Raw genomic sequence first — 17,738 nt, 5'->3', positions numbered from 1 at the left:
ATGGACAGAGGAGTCTGGTGGGCTACAGTCCATAGCGCTGCAAAGAGTCAGACACGAATGAAGCGCCTTGGCACGCACGCACTGTGTAAACAGCACAGAGGTTCCTCGGAAAACCGAAAATGGAGCTACCAGATGATCCGGCAGTCCCACTCCCGGGCACACATCCATGCAAAACGCTAACTGAGAAAGATACTCCACTTCCCTGGTGGTCCAGGGGCTAAGACGCCACACTCCCAATGCGGGGGCCTGGGTTTGATCCCTGGTCAGGGAACTGGATCCCACAGGCTGCAGCTAGAGATTCCACATGCCACAGCAAAGATTGAAGATCCCATGTGCCACAACTAAGGCCCGGTGCAGCCAAGTAAATGTGGGAGGAAAAAAAAGCCACATGCACCGCTGTTCACGGCAGTGCCATTTACAGCAGCCAAGACACGGAAAACGTCCACTGACAGGTGAATGGGCAAAGAGGATGCGGCCCGTTGTATACAGTGGCATACTACTCAGCCATAAAAAAGAATGGGCTAATGGATCAAACTTGAGAGTATCATACTAAGTGAAGGAAGTCAGAAACGGAAGCTGGAAAGACAAATAACATGTGATATCACTTATACGCGGACTCTAAAATAGGACACAAACGAACAGCTACAAAACAGAACAAGTCTCACAGCTACAGGGAACAGGCTTGTGGTTGCCAAGGGAGAGGAGGTTAGGGGAGGGGAGTACTGGGAGTTTGCGAGTAGCAGGTGCAAACATATAGGATGGATACACAAGGCCCTGCCGTATGGTAAAGGGGAACTAGATTCCATATCCTGTGATAAACCATAATGGAAAACAGTCTGAAAAAGAATATATGTGGCTTCCCAGGTAGCACTCGTGGTAAAGAACCTGCTTGCCAATGCACAAGACATTTGTTTGATCCCCGGTCGGGAAGATCCCCTGGAGGAGGGCATGGCAACCCACTCCACTATTCTTGCCTGGAGAATCCCATGAACAGAGGAGCCTGGCAGGCTACAGTCCATAGGGTCACAAAGAGTCGGACATGAATGAAGCGACTTAGCACACACATATGTATACCTGAATCGCTTTGCTGTTTAGCAGGAATTAACAACACTTCGAATAAACGAAGAGTAAGGCTCTAAAAACATGGCTATACAAGTCTTTTCTGTGGACATACATTTCCTTTTCTCATGGGTAAATACCTAGGCGTGAAATTGCTGGGTCATAGGGTAGGTGTGTGTGGATTTTATAAGAAACTGCCAGACGTTTGCCCAAAGTGGTTGCACCGTCTTGCGTTCCCACTGACAGTCCATGAGAAGGCCAGGTACTTCACACCCTCACCAGCAGGCATGCCAGTCTGTTCATTCACAGTTTTGGCCACTGAGCTGGATGTGAAGTGGTATCGCAATAGGTGTTAATTTGCACTTCCCCCGTGACTAGTGACAGCAGGGCTTCCTCATGGGCTTCGTGGGCATTTGGGTATCTTCCTTTGAGATGTTTTCCCCCAGTCTCTGGGTGTGCTTAAGTTTCTTAGTAATGTCTTTTGATGAGGCGTTTTTTGGTTTTAATGAAGTCTATCAGTTTTATCTTTTACAGTTATTGCTTTCTGTATCCTGTCTAAAACCACTGCCTACCTCATTAGAGAAGACATTCTCCAATTCTGGGGGGCGGCGGTGGAGGGAGCACGTTTCATAGTGTTAGCTTTTAAATTTAGGTCTGTAATCCACCTTGGATAAATCCTCGTGAATAGCATGAGCAGAGGTCAAAGGGCCTTTTCTCCTTGCGGATGCCCCATTGGTCTAGCACCGCTGTTGAAAAACTTGCCTTTTCCTATTTGCTTCCTGGGGCTCCTTTGTTGGAGCTCAAATGGCCGTTTAAGTCCGGCTCTGCTTCTGGGCTTGCTGTTCTTGCCCACTGGCCTTTCTGAAGATTCTGCACACGTACTGCTCCGTCTTGATGTCTGCAGCTTTAGAGTAAGTCTTGAAATCAGCTGGGGGAAGTCCTCCAAACTTACTCTTCTCCGAGACAGCGTTTGCTCTTTTCAGTCCTTTGTATTTCTGTTGCAGAGTCAGTTTGTCAGTCTCTGAAGGAAAGTTGGTGAGATTATTAGGGTTTCTTTCGATCTGTAGAATAACTGGGGGAGAAGTAAGCACTTAACTGGGCGCCAGAGTGTTGATGGCACTTGAGTGGCGCTTACATTCAGAGAGCATCTGTTTGTTTACGTGTTTTTGTTCAGAGTTGGTTTGTTGAAGTTTCTGATGGTTCCCTTAGGAGAGATTCCTCCAGGTAGAATTAGTGAGTGAAAGAAGATGAAGTTTTCTTCAAGCTCCATAAACAGGGGGCCAGATTACTTCCTAACTGAGCAAGTGTCTATCGTCTGTGGAACGGAATACCGCCGACGCTCCGCACTGGCGTGACGATGCACTGGGTGCGGGTTATGGAAGCGCCCTGTCCAGCTGGAGAAGGGATGGCCACTCCTAACAGTCTGGATCCCATGTTTGCTGTGAAACCCAAATGAAGCATCCAGTGTCCAGATCACAGTGGTGACCATACGGGGGTTCAGGAGAGAGGTCACGGTTGGCTGCAGTGATGAGAGCAGGCCTGGGGAGCTGGAATCTGTGTGTGTTGGGAGGGGGCTGAGGGGTGGGGATGCCCGGGCAGATGAGCAGGAAGCAGGGATGATGATTCCAGCTCGGGCGGCAGGAGTGGGTTCGAAACACACCCGTTTCCTGTGGAGCGCTGCATGGCTGGGGGAGGGTGTGGGGCTGCACACAGAGGATGGATCTCCAGGGGCCCGTGGAGGCTGGCTTGGTGAACCTTGGGTACCAGAACCTCAGGCTTGGCATCCGAGAACAGGAAAACGCTGTCCTCTGCAGGTGCTGGGCTGTGCTGTGGAGCTCCCCGACGTCAGCTGCAAGCAGCTTCTGCACCGGCTCATTGGCTTCTTTCGTTTTCACAATGGGCCCGTGTCTCTGGCCTGCAAGGTATGAGGAGGGCAGCAGGGAGGCTCACGTGGAACCTCTTTAGCAAAACTGATACTGCCAGGGCACATCCGGGCATCGGGAACCCTTTACACAAACACGACGTGTCAGCGACAGGGTCGTGGGCCCCCAGACCCCCTCCTGGACGCCTTTCTTCCCTGGTGGCCTGGGGCCCGTTCATCCACCTTCTCTCCTCTCCTTGCCTGGGGATGTGGGCAGTTCAGAAGATGCCCTCCCTGCCAGCCGGGTCTGCGTGAGGGGCAGTTCTGTGGGGGGCTGGAGTCCCCGCTGGAGCGCGCATCTCGGGATCGCGGGTGCTGACGCCGGCTGTTCTGTTTCAGAGCTGCCCGCGGGAAGAACTGCGCGCCGAGTGGGACACGCTCATCGAGCACATACTGGGGAACACAGGCGACCTGCACAAGATCTTCAGCTGCCTCTGGCACCTGGATCGAACCAAAGTAACCGGCTCAGCACCCCGCCCGCTGCATGCGTGGATGGGAACTGGGCTTCTGGACGCGGGCGCTTCCCCTTCGATGAGCTGTCCCTCTGTCCCCATGGCTGTTAAGAATTCAGGTTCCAGGTGGCGCTTGCCAGCCGCCTGGGCTAGGACCAGTCAGGTCACCTGTCTCAGCCTCGTTCTCCTTACCCGTGGAGCGGCATGACACCCACCTCCCAGGACTGTTCTGGGGCTGAAACTGGGACAGTTACGTAAAGGACAGATGCCCAGGAAAGAGTGTTATTGCTTTGTTAATGCCCAGACGTGCTGAATTCCGTAATCTGAAGGCCCCCTTCTCAGCGTTATCATTAGTTATTCTCAGCATCCAGAAAGGCCCAGGGCAGCCACTGTCTGGGACAGAGGGGCTGGGCAGGGTCTGTCCCTGAGCTGTCCCCTCGGCACATGGTGACGGGAGGCCACCTGCACTGCTGTGGGCTGGTGGCCTTGGCCTTGGCAGACGTCACATCCTCGTCATCACAGCGGGGGGAGGTGTGAGCGGTGCCTTGAGAAGCCCTGCCCGTGCCCCGAGCATCTTGGGAGTGGGACCTTCCACCATGCGTGGCCTGGGTCTCTGCGGGTGGGGACCCTGTCCCTGTCCCTGGTGTGTGGCACTGGCTCGATACTAGAAACAGGGACGGGTTTTCCCGCTCCTGTTTGGAGGGCTTCTTGGAAGTTGGCCCAGAGCTTTCCTAGTGGCTGTGAAGGAACTAACCGCCCACAGTAAGGGCTCCAGCGTGGCTCCTTAACACTCAGTGCCGACTGCTCCCGGGTACCACAGGCTCCGGCTGCCAGGCAGGAACCTGGAGGAGGCGGTGGCCACTGCTGGCCCTTCGTGAGCAGGCTCAGATCCTCTGCCTGTGCCTTTAGGGACTTTTTTACAAGGATCGAGGACTGAGACGTGCTCCCCTGCGTGAAAGGCTGCGATGCTTCCATTTCCCTTCTGGCTGAGTTAGGGGACCGGGTCAGACAGTAAGCCACCTGCCACAGGGCCTTGGGCTGCAGGGGAGGGTGGGCTCACCTGACCTGAATCTGAGGGGCGGGCTCTCCCCTGCGGCTGCTTCCTGGTCTCCGCGCCACCGATCAGGACCTCCTTGGCGATGTGCACGGTCGCCTGTGAAGAGCCATATGCCCAGTTCTCTCTGCCTCCCGGCTTCAGGGAGGCCCCCTGGTCCCAAGCAGCTGGCGTTCTGTGGTGGCAGCTGTGCAGGATGTCAGAGGCGTGACGTGACCAGTGTGCGGCACTCCCTCCCTCCGGGCTCAGGCTCCCAGCAGTGCGTTTGCCCTCCGCAGCCCCCTGCCCATCCCCTCCTGCCCACGGGGCGTGCCGACCAGGGCTTGCCTCTTGCCCCACACAGGTGGAGCCCCTGCTCCTGCTCAAGGCGGCCCTCATCCTGCAGACCTGCCAGCGCGCGCCCCACGTGCTCGCCGGCTGCATCCTCTACGCGGGACTGTGAGTAGTACCCCCGTCCCTTCTCCCTCTCCCCACCCCCCGCTGCAGCCCTGACCACCCGGCCACCTCCTGATCGGGGCTGGGGAGCCAAGAGCTCTGTGTGTGGCCAGTTTCAGCCGGTCTTCTTTGGCAACTCGAGGGTAGTTTAGATTCGACTGAGGGGCCGTGCCTGTCCCTGGGGACTTGGAAGCTATTGTGTCCAGAGAAGAGTTAGGAGTGCACAAGGCGGCTTTGCAGAGATCCACGCAGCTCTCAGCTGGGCCCCGCTCCCAGAGTGGTCGGTCTCCGGCCCCCACCGCCGTCAGGAGAGGGGATGAGGCCCACGGCTCACCCCTGCCGCCCAGGGCCCCAGCGCACCGGCCGCGCTGCTGCTTGGGCTCCTGCAGCTGTGTGGCTGGGTCTGCCTCGGGCTAGCCTCACGGAGGCCTCGCTGCGCCGCTTTGCCTGGCTGGAGGGCCTCTTAGAGGGCCTGGGAGCCCTCCACGCCGCCTCCGGGCCTCAAGGAGGCTCGGCCATCCCGGTCAGAGGCAGGAGAGCTGGTGCTCTGTGTCCAGTGCTATGATCCTGGAGGGATGTACCCTGGAGAAGCCCTCCCGGCACCTTAGGAATATTCTTAGTACAAGTCGGTCCAAGTGTTTCGACATTTAAAACTTTGATGGGGAACAGCCAGAGGGCCCCTGTGAGTGCCTCCCCAGGTGACACTCCCACCAGCTGTGTCCCCCAGATCCGAGCTGCTGCGGGTGCTGGGACTGTCTTGATGCCAGGTCCTGACTCTGTTTCTTCTCTGGTGTCCTGGTTCCTGTCCAGGATCGTCAGCACCCAGCTCCCGCCCTCCGTCACGGCCAAGGTCCTCCTTCATCGCGTGGCACGTCAGGACCAGGTATCAAACCCCCCTCCCCGCGCACCCTCCCCCCGGCGGGGAGTGTCCCCCAGCGAGTCTGTCTTTGTGTCGGGCAAGGCTGATCACCAGCACTGGATGGGGCGGAGGGGCAGGGGGCTGCCATGTCCTTCTTAGGACCCCCGTCCATCCATGTGGTCCCCCTCAAGTGAGGTCCTGGCAAAGCTGGAAGAAAATGTTTCCTCCTGCGTGGTCGGCTTGAATGGTTGGTTTTTCTTCCATCGAGGTGGAACTGTGAGAATATGACTTCCCGCAGGGTAGGCCTTATGTCAGAGCAATGTTGGATTTTTTTTAGAGGCTGTAAAAGATGGCTTAGGACGACAGCGGCTTTTAAAATACTTCTATCTTATATTTGCCTAATTGTTTTCATAATGAAGGAAAAGTCATAACGTGCTCATTGAGAATAAAACTGCCCATAGCTGGGCCACATAGAGATAATCACCGCTAGCGTTTGGCACATATCCTTGGAGCTCTTTTCTCTTTTGCTTTACGAGTTGATTCTTAGTGTGTGAAACTGGTTTTAAATCTGTCAGAAGGCTAGCTTTTTGCACTTGCTATGTCAGCAGACATTTAAAAACGCACGTGGGGCTCTATTCCGGCTCCCTCTCACTGTGGTGCAGGCGGCGTGAGAACACCTCTCCTGGTGAACTGTCTGATAAGGAGAGGGCGGAGGGGGTCTTTTCCTTTCCCCCCTTGTTCAGCTCTGAGAATCAATACTAAGGAAGTAATCCGACTGCTGGAAAAGGTTTATACTCAAAACTCTTGTCACAACAAGATTTATGAAAGTGAAAAATCAGATTATCACTGAGACATCTAAGGCAGGAGCTGCGGGCTGGTTGCCTTGTTTCCTTGGCATGCTTTACCGCCACGGCTGCAGCTTGAGTAGCTGGACAGAGACCTACAGCCGCAGTGCCCAAAGCACTGACTGGCCTGCCCTTTCCAGACAGGTTGCTGATGGTGGTCTCAAGTCAGGGAGTGCTGAATTCTCCCGCACCACGGTGAACTTCCTATGACTTTAGTCAGCCATTAAAAATGGCCGAAGGTGCTCTCATGACAGAAACTGTGAGTCCCTCTTTCGAGCAGAGAAACAGAACTTTATGTAACGTGTGCTCAAAGTATTTTAAAAATGCACGGACTTTACAGGAAAATGTGCCCTGTGTTCACAGGATTGGCTTGTGGGCGAGGGGATTCTATGTGATTTTTTTTAAAATAATTTTTGTCTGGAGTTAGCTTCTGTGAAGGAAACCACATCCTTTCAGAGGAGGGCAAGTCATTTTGGCTAGAAGAGCAGTTTTTGGTTTTCCTCTTGCTTTGCTGGGTCCTTTCGGTGGAGACGGCCGGAAAGCTCTTTGGAGGAGATTCCCCGGGTTTCCCGCCTTGGTTGTAAATGCAGAGGCCGGCGACCTCGCCTCGGGTTTAGGTCCCTCACGCTGCTGTCACAGTGGGGCCTGTGTGGGCTGCAGCCAGGGCTGTGGGAGATGTGGCCGTATTCCGGAAGATGACTTCCCTGGAGGTCTGGAAGCACGGGAACGCTCGCTGTCCTTCCCCGAGAGGAGGAATGAGAGATCGGAAAGGGGGTCGCCGGTATGCGCCTGGGTGGCGTGGCCGCCTTAGCCGGCGTGACCCCAGCCCCGGCGGGGAGCAGGCAGCCTGGGGGATTGGTTCCATCCGCGTTGCTGTGGGCGAGCGGCTGGGCCCAGCACCCGGGCCTCGGCCACGTTTCAGGGACAGATGGCAGCACGCGGTCCCAATGGGCAGGTCAGGGGGAGCACGCAGTGACCCGCACCGACGCCTGTCTGTTTATTTTCAGAGGAAACCTACGGGAGGGGACGCCCTGCAGGAATGTGGTGAGTAGACGGATGTCCTGCCACGTTTTAGAAACGGCCTGTAAGCAGCCTGGCCCTGTCCAAGTCACATGGAAGGCGGAGCAGTCCCAAACAGTTATCCTGTCGGCTCGTGAGATCAGGGAAATATTAACAACGCTGCAAGGGCAAAGTTACTCTCAAAATCCCAGTTGTAAAGCCTCTGATTTTAGGCACAGCTTTTAAATCCTCCCTTTCAGCTCCTCCTTAACCCTCAGCACCATGAGGCTGCTCAGATGAGTTCCAGAAGGTGACGATGGGGAGAGGGTGACGGCAGAGCCACTGCCAGGAAGACCTTTGGCAGCAGAGCGGGGTTTAGTTTGAAGCCTAAGTTCAGGCAGACCCCTTTGGTCAGTTAGAAGTGCTTTTGATCCAGGTTCTGTCTTAAGTGCCAGTCAGTTTTCTTCCACCAAACGTCACTCTGGGAGCAGAATGGCCCACATGGGCTTTTCCTTGCTGACGGCAGAAACTGTAGCTGCAGCTTTGTGGCTTCTGTTCTGGGGAACGGAGCCCAGAGCTGCTTGCTGGGCTGGCCTGCAGGCTGGAGGCATCATCCCAAAAACACTTCCTGCCCCCCATCTTCTCTGGCCCAGAGAGGGCCCTGACCACATTGCTCTGCCCTTCTAGGAGCTGCGCTCCCTCCCAACGTTCAGATCACGCCTGTTTTCCTAACTGAAGAGGAAGCCGCCAGTCTCCGCGAGTTTCCCCGGGAGCCCCCGGCCAGGTAAGGGGGCTCAAAGAGGCTCCTCTGAACCCACATGTCAGGCATTCCCTCCCATGGGCTCATCCAGAAGTCCCGTGTATCCCATCCTCCCACGATGCCCTCTTCTCCACGCTCTGCCCTGGCAGGGGGTGGGGCTGAGGGATGGACAATTGGACCTTCAGCAGAGATGAGAGGCATCTGGCAGAGTGAAACAAGCGTAGGTTTCAGATCTGAGATCCGTGGCTTACCTGCTGTGTGACCGTGGGCAAGTCCATTCCCTGCCTGAGCCTCAGTTTTTCCATCTGTAAAATGGATCCAGTAATGTCTACGTCTTGCGTTCATCATGAAAGGTGGAAACAGCATTCGTGCAGCGCCCGTATAGGACCTGACTCGCAGTTAAGCCCCAGACCTGGGTGCCTCTGATCCAGGGGGCTCTGCCACTTCCAGCAGTGACCCTGGTGTCACCGCGTGGCAGCACATGTCGCCAGTGCCTGTAATTTGCAAGGAAGCTGCTTTAGTCCCCCGGGCAGGGCCTTGCCCACACTCAGTCGTCTGCCCTTCCTCACCAGCGCTCCGGTGCCTCCAGCCAGACTCCAGGAGCCTTCAGCCGCTCCAAAAGAAAACGCCCCCGGACACGTGGGCTCCAAGGCTCAGATCTCGACGACCACATCTGAACCCCCGTCTCCTGATGCCGCCTGGGCAGATGGCAGCGGGGAGAACAGACACTGGCTCGGCCCTGACCTGAAGATCACGCTGCCCGCAATGCGGCACTGCACTGCTGAGGGCAAGGGTTCAGGTTTGTTTGGGGGGAACGGGGACCTGGACTTGTCTGAAATCCACATCCCAGAGGCTCAGAAAACAGAAGCATCCCCGGGCCATCCTGCTGCAGATGGCGGGGGTCCTGGTTGTGAGCAATCTGTCCACAACCCCGGCAGTCCCGGAGCCAAGCCGCATGGGGCTCTGCCCCTGGGCCGCCTCCCCACCTCCGCTCCTGAGGTGGTCCCCCAGAATGGAGCCCTCGAGCAGCCCGCAGACCTTCCTGGCAATGGTGGCCAAGCCCCAGTCACCAGGGAAGACCACGTCCCCGGCACGACGAGCGGGCCTGGGCGGGCACCTTGCTTGGATCTGAGGCAGAGGGGCACTGAACTGCCCCTGGAGGAACACGGTGGAGAGCAGCACCGCAGTGGGGCTCCCAAGTGCTGCTTGACCCCCGGCCTGGACTCCACAGACCCCTCAGATGAAGGCCCCTCTGCAGACGGAACCACGTCCAGGGTGAGCCTGGCCTCCTGCGAGGGGCTCGTGCGGATGAACCTCTACACGCACAGCGTCAAGGGCCTGGTGCTGTCGCTACTGGCCGAGGAGCCGCTGCTGGGGGACCGCGCGGCTGTGGACGAGGTGGTGAGTGTGCAGCGGGGTGGGGGGCTGGGGCGGGGTCGGGCTCAGCCGTCAGCTGCACGGCCCGGTACAAGCGCCCTTGTTTATATGGTGGGGTGCAGGGAGTGCCCACCTCCCTGTTTGTGGGCGGTGAGCATCCAGTGCCAAGCACAGAGCCAAGTGCAAAGGCAGCCACCAGGGCTGCCCTCTCCAGTGTCCCCACTTTCTCGGGGTCTCTGGTTCGTAGTGACCTGGGAGGGTGCTGGGCACTGACCACACATGGCCTCACCCCCACCCGGCAGCCCTCACGTCTCTGTGTGGCTGGAGTCTGCACGTGTTACCACCTGGGTTGGGTTTCTCCACGAGCCCCAATTCCCGTCCATCTGAAGCTCCTTCCTAGGAGCCTGGGCCCTCTGAAATGCTGACTGGCTCCAGAAGGCGCCGCTCAAACCCGTGCAGCTCTGCCCCCAAGCCTAGAGGCTCACTGACCTCTGGGCTGGAGTCCACGCTGGATGCAGTTGCCATAGTAACAGCCCTGCTTTAGTTGCCAGGGAAGCAGTGGAGGTAAGAGCAGCAGGTTGAGACTGCTGCAGGGCGAACGGCGTCCTGGGGCCCGCCGTGTTTCTGTTCTTCAATCTATATTATGCTAAGCTCATCTTATTAGCATGCAGGGCCCACGACCCTTTGTAAAGGAGCGGGTCCCCCTTGGAGTGCAGTGGAGGAGGGAAGGCGGGTCCCCGCACGGAGCCCTCCCGCACCTGCCTGGCCCGTCTCCCCTTTTCCCAGGCCCCAGGTCACCCTCTCCACCTCCATCCCCCTGGCTCTGACCAACATCCCCCCCCCCCCCCCCCGCCTCATTGTAACAGCTCAGGGACCAGGCGTGCAGTTCCGCACGTCCATCCTCCCCCCACACCTCGGTCTCATGGTCTGTTCGGCTTAGCACCCAGCTCAGACGAGGCCCCCCCCAAGATAGAAAAACCAGCACAGGCTGCTCAGAGAGAAGGAGGTAAATTAGGGTTCATGCTGCATTTGCTGTATGTAAATAATTTACATCTGCTACTTCTGCCAAGCCTTGACCAGCGCTGGGGCCCGGCACGGTGACGCCCATCTCGCCCTGAAGTAGCGATGGAGACCTAGCTAACACACGGGGCGGGTCCACACCTCTTGCTTGTTTCCTGGCCCCCACCCCGACCCCTCTGTCCCCCGTGGGCCTGACCATGGCCCGGCAGGTGGGAAGGTGAAGGACTGAAGGCCTGCCTTCCGTGGCCCTTTATACACGGACACGGCACTTGGTCTGTCACGGCCCGTCCTGGTGTCAGGACAATGACCTCCCTGGGCTTTCATGGACAGGAGGTTTTGGGGTCGGGGAGGAGAGAGAACACAGCTTTACAGAAAAGGAGAACCAGTCTTTCCTAAAAAGAGAAGGGTGTAACAGACTTTGATCAGCTTGCTGGTTTGAGAGGGGAGTCGGCTGATCAGACCCGGAGGCTATCTCCTTTATAGCTGGCAGAGAGCTTTCACTGCCTTTCGGTCCTGACCTGCACACAAAACAGTTGACCTGATTTCCCCCCGGACTCTCTGCTGCTGTCAGAAAAGCCAGGCCCCCACCCCGCCACCCCCCCTCACCTGGTGCACGACACTCAGACGTGACCGTGAGCGCAGTCCCCCGGGGAAGGACTCGTCGCCACGGCTCCGTGTCGTTTCGCCATCACGTCTTTGCGTGGGCCAGCTGCCACCGTTTCTGCTTGCTGAGGGTGGGTCAGGGCGCTGGGTGACGGGGGTGAGTGGGGAGCAGCCAGGGAGAGGTCCCCCCGGTTCAGAGGGAGCAGAGTCGGCTCCCCCCACCAGGGGGCAGCAGAGAGCCACCAACAGTTTCCTGCTCAGAACCCTGAGATCATCTCAGTGACTTTCAGCCACAGTGATGGGGTCAGTTATTCATTGCTCCAGCAGGATGGGGAACTGTGAGCGTAGAGCAGACGAGGCCCGAGGTTAGTGTGTTGGCAGAAAATATGAAAAAGCCTTCCTCTCCCCTGAAACTCGTGCTTCTGAGTACATGGGTGTCCCTGCAGCGACTCTTCTGCATGTTTGGGCGTGCACTGACAGTGAGCCACTAACTTTGCCGTGGACTAAAAGGCAGGGAGTCCCGGCACAGCCTCAGCTCCGTGTGCCCTCGCGTGTTGTGCAGGTCATGTATGTGGTAGCGTGTCTCGGGGCTGGCAGACTCTAAAGTGAAGGGATACACAGCAGATGTTTTCTGCTTTGTACAGCTCTTCCCCTTTGCTGTTACAATACAAAAACAACCATGAACGGTATGTAAACTGGGGCTGTGTTACAGCACACTGTTATGGACACAAAACTTGGAACTTCATATAATTTCACATCACAGTATTATTCTTTTGACTTTTTTTTCTAACCATATAAAAATATAAAAACCAATCTTAGTTCTCAGGCTATAAAAATGGTCCACGGGCCATGTTTGCCAACCCCTGGTCTCTGCCTGTCCTCCTGGACACTGCCTGTCATTCACAGCCTGCAGCTGACAGTGCCTAGTTCACGGTCGCGGTCCAGTCACCAAGTGGCTGTGGACCGGGCACCTCCTGGGAGCCAGGCTGGCTGCTGGGCCCTGGGGACGCCGCGTAAACCTTGTAGCCAGAACTAATGCCTGAGTTTCGTTTCTGCAACATGGGTCAGAAATGCTAATTTAAGTCCAGGGTGCTCCCCAAGATGACGCCTGAGCTTTCTGACATTCACCTCAGAACATTCTCTCTGCATCGCTGAGCCTTTTTATTGTGCATAGTGTTTTGCACAGCTGTTGTGAAATAAGTCAGCCCACAGACACGTCTTGTTAGTCCAGGGACGGGTGCTCATGGAAGAGAGAGCGCTTCTTCAAGGACGATGATTTTCATATTCTTGACTTCAGGAAAACGCCTCCCTCCAGGGAGCACTTTAGAATGGACAGAGTGTACATATGTTATTTGACTTCCGCCAGTCAGCAATGATATTCCTATTTTGCAGATGAAAAGAACAAGGTGCAAAAACCTCTGTAACTGGCGCTGGTGGTCTGGCTAGGAAGAGGCTCAGACACAGGCTCGTTCACCTGGGCGCTAGCCACTGTCTCCTTGTGACTTCAGTAGCCCCCGAGGCGGCCCCATGGGTCCCTATTTCAGGTCCATCGGGTGTGACATCCCCGCTTGATGGGCCCCAGAGCTCAGCCGTTGGTCATTGGAAAATGTCGTGGGAAAACAGATTGAAGAGGGAAGTTCATGCTATATCGTTAGGTCGCAGAACTAGCGTCAGCCGTTGTTCAGTCTGACGCCCATCTGTAGCTTATAAACAACGACTCATACGAAAGGGGACAGCCCTGTGTTCCCACGGCATCTGCACGTGACATCCCCCCGGGAGGCGATGGGACATAGAGGTGCCTGGGCCTCGGCCGGCCCCGCACGGCCTTCTTCAGCCGGGCCCTCCCCTGGGCCAGTGAGCGGAGAGCCGCCCGCCCGCGCCCCTAGGTCCGCTCGGGTTCCCGGGAGGGAGGGGGCCGCGCTGCACACGCGGATGACGTCATGACGTCTCAGTCTGGCTGAGACGCGCGGGGTGGGGGCCGGCGTGGCGGCAGCGCGGTGAGGAGGGGGCGGGCCACCTGCCAGCAGCTCTGCCTGGATGCTGAGGTTCTGGGCTGTTCTTCTTAGCTTGTTTTCCTTTTTACCCCTTCTTTTACTTTTTGGCTTCCCTCTATGTTCTCATTTTTCTACAAGTTTGAAAAGGTCTCTCTCTGGTGGCTCAAACAGTAAAGAATTTGCCTGCAATGTTGTAGACCGGGGTTCGATCCCTGGGTCGGGAAGATCCCCTGGAGAAGGGAATGGCAACCCACTCCGGTATTCCTGCCTGGAGAATTCCATGGACAGAGGGGCCTGGTGGGCTACAGTCCATGGGGTCGCAAAGAGTCAGACACGACTGAGCGATGAACGCTTTTAAGAGGTTTAGGACCTCAGGGCAGAAGTCGGGACCTCTCCAAACACGGGTCCTAGCCCCCGTGGCGCTAAGTCGGGCGGCCAGGCGGCCCTCCTCGGGTGGCCTGCTGAGTGGCTGCGGCCTGTCCCCTCCCGCTCCGCAGTACCACGGCAGCCTGGCGTCCCTCAACGGGCTGGAGGTGCACTTGAGCGAGACGCTGCCCCGGGACCAAGCGGCCCCCGCGGCCAGAACCTACAGCTTCGCACACTACGACCGCGTCCAGAACTTGCTAGCAGGTAAGGGCCGCCTCCAGGAAGTGGGTGGGGGGTCAGCACCCGGGCCCAGCTCCCTGGCTTGAGGGGGAGGTGCTCTGTGGTCAGGATGCTCTTTCTCGGAGCCCAGCTCCGACCGGGTTTAACTACTCTCGGCAAACTCTTCCTGGCTGGTCTCTTTCTGGCCCTTTCTCCAGCGTTTTGAGAGAAGCACCCGCGTCCAGACTGTGATGGGGTCGCCTCCCAACTTGGACACGCGTGTGCCGAGACAAGTGTTGACCACCATCAGGGGTGGTGGGAGGGCCCAGCACCCCGGCCTCTGTCCCGCTGCCTCTGGGCACCCACGCTCCTGCCTGGGGGGCCTCACTTCATCCCAGCTTTTGGTGGTTCTGGGTTTGGGTGTACTGGGGGGCGGCACTCTGCCACGCATGACGACTTCTGTGTCCTCTTCTGGAAGCCAACCTGCCGCAGGTGACCACGGCACAGGACCACCGCTTCCTCCAGGCTGTCAGCCTGATGCATTCCGACTTCTCCCGGCTGCCCACGCTGTACGAGGTGACCGTCAGGTGAGTGTCCCCAGGCCGCTCCCAGCCCTGCACCCGGGGTCCCTGGCAGAGCCTCACTCACAACCGGATGAAGACCAGTGCGAGGACCGGCCCGGGCCTCCCTGACCCGCCCTGCGGGCTGCTGTCATCCACCCACAGGCTTCCCTGAGTCCTGTACATGCTGGGTCCCTTCCTGGGGCTCGGGCTGCTCCAGACACTGAGGGACAGCAGGGAGGGGACCCAAGGCCCTCCCCATCTCGGTGTTTCCATCAGTCACTGGGGGCGGAGGAGGGGCTGTTGTCTGTCTTCCAACTGGACAAGTCCTGTGTGCTCCTGACCACAACATCCAGATGTCCCCACCTCAAAGGTCTCCCAAGGGCAGCGTGTCCTCCCCCCACCAGCATGTGCCCCCGGATGCTCACAGTCAGCAGTATGGTGTATCGCACCCCAGGTTTTCTTGGCATTATTTGGGTTTTTTTGCACATAAGAGGTGCTGCTGCTCAGTCCCTCAGTCTCGTCTGACTCTTGCGACCCCGTGGTTTGTAGCCACCAGGCTCCTCTGTCCATGGGATTCTCCAGGTAGGAATACTGGAGTGGGTCGCCATTCCCTTCTCCAGGGGATCTTCCCAATACAGGGATCGAACCTCTCATCTCTTGCATTGGCAGGCAAGGATTCTTTACCACTGAACCACTGGGGTAGCCCATATAAAAAACATGATCAGTATTTTTTATTATTTCACTGGTCTTTCTTCTTAAAAAAAAAAAACTGGAGCACATACACTTGCTGTTTCTTAAGTTCCTTTTTCACTTTGTTGCGTGTCTGGAACAGCTTCAGGCCAGCAGATCTAGACCTGTTAATTAGTGGCATTTACAGTCTTTAACCAACTAAACTCTACTTTTTCTCTCTACATGCTTCTCTTACGAAACCAGTAGCAGAAAAGAAGGCAAGTTAGAGGATCAGAAGGGGAGTGCTTGCTGTGTGTGTGATGCGTGTGTGTACTGTACTCTGGAGTGGGTTGGTCGGGTACGTTCTTTGTAACCTCATTTCACAGACAAGGAGACTGAGACACAAGTATGCAATAAGCAGAATGAGTCACCCCGGATCAGAGGCCGAGTCAGGAGTTGCGCCCAGGTGTCTTGTCTCTGTGGCACGCGCGCCCCGCCACGCACGCTTGTGGTTGGGGCGTGTGTGTGTGCGCTTGTGGTTGGGGCGTGTGTGTGTGTGTGCTTGTGGTTGGGGCGTGTGTGTGTGTGTGTGCTTGTGGTTGGGGCGTGTGTGTGTGTGTCTGGTTGGGGCGTGTGTGTGTGTGTGTCTGTGTGTGTGTGTGTCTTTGTGGGGCGTAGGCTCTGGGCCTGGCTGACCAGGTTCTAACGTCGGTCAGCTGCCACACGGGAGTGCGGGTGTTTCTGCTGCCCAGCGCTGTCTCCAGCCAATATTTCTGTGTATCTTTCCACAATAAATGTGCCTCCTCTGGCTTTAAGTCAGAGCTGCCCACGCTGGCAACCCAGACCCACCCCCCACCTGTGGACCTGCAGCGTCTCACCTTCCTCGGAGCTGAGACTTTTCGTGGTGGGATACGTAGCTCATTTGAGTAACAGTAATGGAAACAACAGCCTCCATTTCTGAACCATCTCACCACGGGCTGAGTGATTTGTATCCATTCCTAACTCATTTACTCCGTGAAGTCTCAGTGAGGGAATTGACTGCTGTCATCTATTCTTCTGATGAGAAAGCTGAGACTCCCACAGCCAGAAGTCTCAGGGCCGGGGTGAGCACCCAGGTTGCGTGGGACCTCCAGACCCGTGCTCGGAACCCCGAGGCGCCCCTTCTCTGTGGCCACACTGACTGGGCCCGTGCTTGTCCTGCTGGGCCAGAGACCTCCCGGGGTCTCTGGGGTCTGAGGTCTGCATGGTGCTGGACTGTGGTCTCCTCTCTCTGCCCCCTACCAGGAATGCCTCCACGGCTGTATACGCCTGCTGCAGCCCTGTTCAGGAAACCTACTTCCAGCAGCTGGCCACAGCGACGCGGAGCTCTGGCTTCCCGAACCCGCAGGACGGTGCCTTCGGCCTCCCAGGCAAAGCCAAACAGAAGCTGCTAAAGCACGGGGTGAACCTGCTCTGAACCATGGGTCGCTCCTGACCCTCGCGGTGACTCTCAAATCAAACCCCAGCAAAGGAGGTGCTGTCTGGTTAAGTGGAAAGCCCCTCTGTTTCACTTTCCCTGGAATAGTCCTTTTTGGGGACTGCAGTTTTTGAGTGTTTGTTACTCCTTCTGTGGATCAGGGCTGGAGGGGGTTGTTCCTCGGGTTGGCAGACCTAGAGCTTGTGGTAAAGAACTTGACAGCGTGGGTGGTGCGGGGGCCAGGGTGGGGCCACGGCTCTTTCCACCCCAGGGGCCCGGGTCAGTGACTTCCCCATTACACGGAGGCCGGGGTGCCCGACGTTTCCTGGGGCTGCTCCACCCCAGCCTTGACTCGTACACGGAGACTGAGGCTGGTGTCCTTCTAGAACCCTGCTGTCCCTGGTCTAGAGTGCATGTCCCTCGCTGTCTGCAGGGGGTGGGTCCGAGGTGACTGCAGAGCCAGGAGACGGGTCTGTCTGTCTGCAAGCACACCGTGTGCCCACTTCTCAGGCTGTCTTCACCACAGTCCTCCTGGGGGATGGGTGCACAGGAAGCAGCCTGGGATGCTGAGACTGCCTTGTCTGGATCTTCTGGATCACCCACGGTGGGGAAGGGGCGATCTCAATGACACGAAAGAAGCCTGGGGCGCCGGGACCCGGAGGTGGGTGATGACTGGCCAGGCCGGCCCCTTGGCTGGAAGTGGGTGGTGCTGCTGGTTGCTTCGAGTGAGGGTCCCAAACAGGAGTTGTAAAAGGTCTTAGAGCAGAAGCAGAGCTGCTTTTCAGGGAGGGGGATGCTGCGTGAGAGGGCACAGCATTCTGCTCTGGCTGTTGCCAGGCCGGGGTAGGACTTGGAACATCAGTTCGGTGACGTTACGGTCCAACATTCTGTGATGATACGATGCAAGTCACAGAATGAAAATATTTACCAAAATCCTAACCAGATCTTTACCAGAAGCACCTAAGACTCCATGTGAAAACTGCAGTGGAACTTCATGCCAGTGAGCCAGTATCTCCTGTTTATGACATGGGGTCTTTTTCTTGAAACAAGTTGCTAAGGGCTAAAAATAAAGTAGCCAGAAATGGTA

At 57.0% G+C, this 17,738-nt stretch overlaps 1 protein-coding gene across 2 annotated transcripts in view; it reads left to right on the top strand.

The window, feature by feature from the left end:
- HPS4 (HPS4 biogenesis of lysosomal organelles complex 3 subunit 2) overlaps positions 1-17,738 on the top strand; it is a 25,735-nt gene extending 7,997 nt beyond the window's left edge. For both annotated transcript variants that reach the window (XM_069557401.1, XM_069557402.1), the window contains exons 5-14: positions 2,874-2,981; positions 3,320-3,436; positions 4,830-4,924; positions 5,732-5,804; positions 7,633-7,669; positions 8,312-8,408; positions 8,957-9,785; positions 13,876-14,008; positions 14,442-14,550; positions 16,480-17,738. In XM_069557401.1, the coding sequence (XP_069413502.1) occupies positions 2,874-2,981; positions 3,320-3,436; positions 4,830-4,924; positions 5,732-5,804; positions 7,633-7,669; positions 8,312-8,408; positions 8,957-9,785; positions 13,876-14,008; positions 14,442-14,550; positions 16,480-16,651 (1,770 nt within the window). In that variant the 3' untranslated portion in view covers positions 16,652-17,738. The remainder of the gene's footprint in view (positions 1-2,873; positions 2,982-3,319; positions 3,437-4,829; positions 4,925-5,731; positions 5,805-7,632; positions 7,670-8,311; positions 8,409-8,956; positions 9,786-13,875; positions 14,009-14,441; positions 14,551-16,479) is intronic.

This window comes from Ovis canadensis, chromosome 17 (genome assembly GCF_042477335.2).
Source record: "Ovis canadensis isolate MfBH-ARS-UI-01 breed Bighorn chromosome 17, ARS-UI_OviCan_v2, whole genome shotgun sequence".
NCBI classification, from domain to species: Eukaryota; Metazoa; Chordata; class Mammalia; order Artiodactyla; family Bovidae; genus Ovis; species Ovis canadensis.
Note: the sequence above shows the minus strand (reverse complement) of the source record. Positions and strands in the feature narration are given on the sequence as shown.